Raw genomic sequence first — 4,946 nt, 5'->3', positions numbered from 1 at the left:
ATACTTCGTACATTCCATGTTCTGATGATTAATGGATGTCTGCAGCTGTTTCTCTTCAATTTGAGTGGTGCCACATCAACAAATGGAGGTCTTGAAAGCTTTACCTTAACCACAGGAGTAAGGCTGGGTTTACTCAGATGATGCAGCTCTTTCCCAGTCCTATTTTGAGAGCCTTGTAACCTAACTGGACTATTCATAAAGTTGTGCGGTAATATATCAGTGTTTCTTTGCTATTCATAAGGTTTTCCCTGGCCAATTCTTTGAGAAGTGGATGGCCTCTTTCTTCTTCCTAGTCTTTCTCAGTCTGTAAGCTGGGCTGAAACCTGTGCACCATGTGCATCCCGCTTGGTTTGAAACACCAGTGGCTCAGCCTCAAAACTCACATCAACACGTCACTGTGGTAGGACAAACCGACAGACAAGTTTGTCTCCCTGTTGAAACCTCTGGTACACCCTTACCTGGGTCCCTGCAGCTGACTGCTCCTCTGTCCGAATTCCTGGCTTTTAATCCCCTTTCTCTGGCTCTCTCGCCCTGCTGCTTTGGGAATGCTGAGTTCCCGCTCCTCACCTGGATCCCTGGGGCTGACTGCTCTTCTTTCCGGCTCCTGGCTTTTGATCCCCTTTCTCCCACTCTCCTGCCCTGCTGCTTTGGGCATGCCTGGGTTTTCTCTCCTCACCTGGACCCCTGCGGCTGACTGCCGCACATTATAGATGCTTAATAAATGTAAATAGGATGACTAAATGAATCTGAATCAATGAACATTCCTCGGTTCCAACAGGACTTGGAATTTGCTTTAATTATGTTTATTTTGTGGCTCCACAATGAGCTACTATTAGCAAACTTTGTTTTCTGATTGTTGTTGTTATGTGCCGTCAAGTTGGATCTGTCTTATAGCGACCCCTCCTTGGGTTTCCGAGGTGGTGTCACTGCAGAAGTAGATTTCCAACCTTCCTTCTGAGGAGTGGCTGGTGTGTTTCAACTGCCAGTCTTCTGATTAGCAGTCAAGTGCCTTAGGCACTACGCTACCACAAATTTAATGAAGATGCTTTGGGGGAGAAAATAACACACTATTTCCTAATGTTCTTTGATATACCACCTACCTTCTTGTTTTTATTTATGTACTTATACCCATTTTAAACCACAAATAGTATAAATGAAACCAAATCTATTGCCATTGAGTTGATTCCAACCTAAAACGACCCTAGGCTGTAAATCTTTACAGTAGCAGATGGTCTTATCTTTCTCCTGCAGAGCACTAGTGGGTTTAAACCACCTACCTTTCGTTTAGCAGCCAAATGCCTTAACCTCTAGGCCACCAGAGCTCCTGCAAATGGTACAGTTTTTTTAAAAATAAAATGTGTTATTTATTAATTGCTATCTACCCACATCTATTAAAATGCATAAAAGCCAACAAATATCAATTCACAATGGATTTTAATGGCGTCTGTGGAAGGGTATGAAGTGGATGCAGTGTTCCCAGTTGAGAATTATGAGTAGTAATTAAGTGTGCCTACCTTTCATTCATTAGTGGGTTTGAGTTGCTAAGTGATAGCTTGAAATAAACTTCATCTGAAGTTTTGGAGATGCATTTTCATAGCTTTTAACATTTTACTCAATGAAAAGCAAAAAATATTCCAGTTGAAATGCATGTGAATTATTTCCAGTTTTATCTTGATTGACCTTCTGTCCTACTGGTAAGAAACAGCAGTTTCCTTCCTAAATCTGTTTTTTATTGTATTTTCTAGCCTGGCATATGTACTCTTCCTTTTTGTTACCTGTTGCATTGCATTTAATTCTTTTTAAGTTACAAAAACTATTGAGGACTATACAAAGTGTGGCTGCCATCCAGTCATTTCCGACTCTCCTAGCGACCCCTATTAAGTTTTGGAGGCTGTAAGTCTTTACTGAAGTAGATGGCCCAGTTTGCCTTCCCAGGAGCAGCTGGTGGGTTGAAGCTCTGACTTTCCAGTTAGCATTCAAGTGCCTTATCCACTATGCCACCAGAGCTTGCATACAAAGTGTGGTTATTAAAAAAAGAGAGAGAGAGAGAGAGAGAGAGGTAGAGATAATGAGGGAAAAACAATTCAGGGGAAAGGTGAGAACGGTTGCACAAGTAGAAGAGTGCAATTAATGTTACTGACTTGTATGTAAAAAGTGATGACATGGTTTTTGTTTTGCTGTGCATATTCTTAACAGCAATGCAATAAAATTGAAAGAAAAATATTATTAAAAAGTCATCTATAATCCTGCTTTTCGAATAGTAACTATCCATATTTGCATATTTCAATATTCTCTGATATCCATTTCATATAGTTTCAGTGGTATGCAGCAGTGTGGTATGTGGCACACAAAGTGGTATGTAACCTCTTCAACTTAACATTATATCACAAACATTCCCCAGGTTCTTGCTTATCTAACAGCTGTAAAGTTTGCCTAACCTTTCCAAGTTTTTAGATTTCTGGGCTGCCCCCAGGCTCTCCTCTCCTGTAGTAGCAGCAGCAGCAACAGCAGTGGTCTGTGAAAGAGGCATCCTGGCCTGGCCTCAGATGAGTGGGTGGGGCATGCTGGAGTCCCTCCCCTCTTGGAGGTGTTTTGTGTCTTCCAGCACGGCATCAGACTGCTCAGAGGTCAAGTCCCAGGCCTAAAGTGGGACTTTTCCCTGCTAGGGTTTGTGTGGCTCCTTTCCTGCCCTCTCTCCCCACTTCCCTGGCCCAGGCGTGCAGAACGGCACCCCAGGCCCTGGCCCCTTAGAAACCGAGGCCAAAGTTCCAGCCCCTTCCTTGCGCTGTCCCCCTCAATGACCTCGCATGGGCTTCTCCCAGCAGTTCTCTCCTTCTGTCCTAGCAATCCGCAGACCTACCGTGTACAAAAGGAGGCTCTAGGCCACCTGCCCTCGGCACCATGGTCCACCTGCTCGCCTCCGAAGTCCGGCAGCTGCTCCACAACAAGTTCGTGGTCGTTCTGGGGGACTCCATCCAGAGGGCTGTGTACAAGGACCTGGTGCTTCTGCTGCAGAAGGATTGCCTGCTCACCCCAAAACAGCTCAAGACCAAAGGGGAGCTGAGCTTCGAACAGGATGAGCTGCTGGACGGGGGTCAGAAGGGCCTCATGACCAATGGGACCCAGTACCGTGAAGTCCGCCAGTTCTGTTCTGGGCATCATCTGGTACGCTTCTACTTCCTCACGCGGGTGTACTCTGAATACCTCGAGGCCATCTTGGAAGAGTTGCATCAGGGCAGCTATGCCCCTGATGTGTTCATCATGAACTCCTGCCTCTGGGACCTCTCCAGGTATGGTCCGTACTCCTGGAAGAGCTACCGGCAGAATCTGGAGAGCCTGTTCTGGCGCCTGGATCAGATGCTACCAAAGCAGTGCCTCCTGGTATGGAACACAGCCATGCCCTTGGGCGCGAAAATCAGCGGGGGCTTCCTCCCGCCTGAGCAAGAGTTCTGCCCCACCTCCCTGCCTGAAGAAGTGGTGGAAGCCAACTTCTACAGCTCTGCTGAGGCGAGGAAACACCACTTCGACGTGCTGGACTTGCATTTCCACTTCCGCCACTCGGGGCAGCACCGGCAGTCAGACGGCGTGCACTGGAATGAACGTGCGCACCGACACCTCTCCCAGCTGCTGCTAGCCCACGTGGCCGATGCCTGGGGTGTGGACCTGCCCCACCGAGAGCCCTTGAGCAAGTGGATCGAAGATGATCCGGTTAGGGGGCGAGTTGGCCAGGAGGTTGAGAGGCAGCCCCAGATTAGCAGAGATCCATGGGGCTTGTTTTCGCCCCCATACCCACCCCCACCCCCACCCCCACCCATGCCTCTGCTCTGCTGTAGACCGCAGTTACGGTTCCCACCCCCAAACCCACCCCCAGCGCGGCTGCCCAAGTCGTTTTCCTTACCACAGCCATATCCCATGCCCCTTCCCCAGGAGATGCCCCAGTTCCCACCCTATGCCCAAGGTTCCAGTTTTTTCTCACACCAGCCTCTCCAGTTGGATCAGTTCTCCGACTGTTTCCACTTAGATGTCTCTTTACCTACCCACGTAGAATTTGCCATGGAAGATAGCTTTATGTTTAGTCCTCAGCCACCTGTACCGGTCTTCCCCACACCCTACTGTCAGCAGCCGGCCCCAGTGGTTCATAAAGGTTTCCCCCGGTATCGCCCTCGTGGCCCATACGTTCACTGGAGACGGAGACCTAGACATTCAAAAAAGCAGGCATACAATCAAGGTCTCCGTAGACTGACCTAGACCTTGCCCTCTTCATGGAGGGAACTGCACAAATGGCCTTACTCTTCCTTTCCGTTGGCATGGCCCTCTTCCCCACTCCCTGGGGATGACCAAGCGTTATTTCTGCCTTGGTACCCAACATTCTCCTTTTGGTAAAAGTGAAAAATAAAGAAGTTGTTCTACAAAAATGGTCGTAGGTTTTTTTGTGTGTCTATACTTAATGAGTGAATATCCCTCCCATTTAATGATTAGCTCTGTAAGAGCTAGGATGTTATCTGCTGAATAGTTATGGCACCTACTTGATAAACTATTAAAATTCAAATTTGTCTAAAATAATTCTTCAGAGGAGTTCCATAAAATGGATTTAATTCCCTACAAATAAGCAAAAGAATATTAACTTTCTGTGGTCGTATTTCCCAGTCATTGAATTTTAGAGCTGGGAACACTAAAGAATTCGTGAAATTTAACCGACATTTATAGACAAGCTAACTGAGGCCGAAAGAAAAAAAGTGATTTGTTAAAGGTCACGTAGTCAATTCACTCGTTGTTCATTAGTCTTAAGTAGTTTATACTGTTATTGTTGTTGTGTGCCATCGAGTCATATCCCACTCATAATGACTCCTTGGATTTCCGAGGCGGTATCACTACGGAAGTAGATTGCCCAACCTTCCTTCTGAGGAGTGGCTGGTGGGTTTGAACTGCCAGCCTTCTGGTTAGCA

General features: G+C 46.9%; 1 protein-coding gene across 1 annotated transcript in view; it reads left to right on the top strand.

Moving 5' to 3' along the window:
- PCED1B (PC-esterase domain containing 1B) overlaps nt 1-4,248 on the top strand; it is a 23,599-nt gene extending 19,351 nt beyond the window's left edge. Inside the window, exons 2-3 of the mRNA XM_007937985.2 lie at nt 2,048-2,059; nt 2,845-4,248. Of these exons, the coding sequence (XP_007936176.1) occupies nt 2,902-4,248 (1,347 nt within the window). The 5' untranslated portion in view covers nt 2,048-2,059; nt 2,845-2,901. The remainder of the gene's footprint in view (nt 1-2,047; nt 2,060-2,844) is intronic.
- Nucleotides 4,249-4,946: the final 698 nt, after the last annotated feature.

Source organism: Orycteropus afer, unplaced genomic scaffold, assembly GCF_000298275.1.
Source record: "Orycteropus afer afer isolate SDZICR_OR568_19922 unplaced genomic scaffold, OryAfe1.0 scaffold00045, whole genome shotgun sequence".
NCBI classification, from domain to species: domain Eukaryota; kingdom Metazoa; phylum Chordata; class Mammalia; order Tubulidentata; family Orycteropodidae; genus Orycteropus; species Orycteropus afer.
Note: the sequence above shows the minus strand (reverse complement) of the source record. Positions and strands in the feature narration are given on the sequence as shown.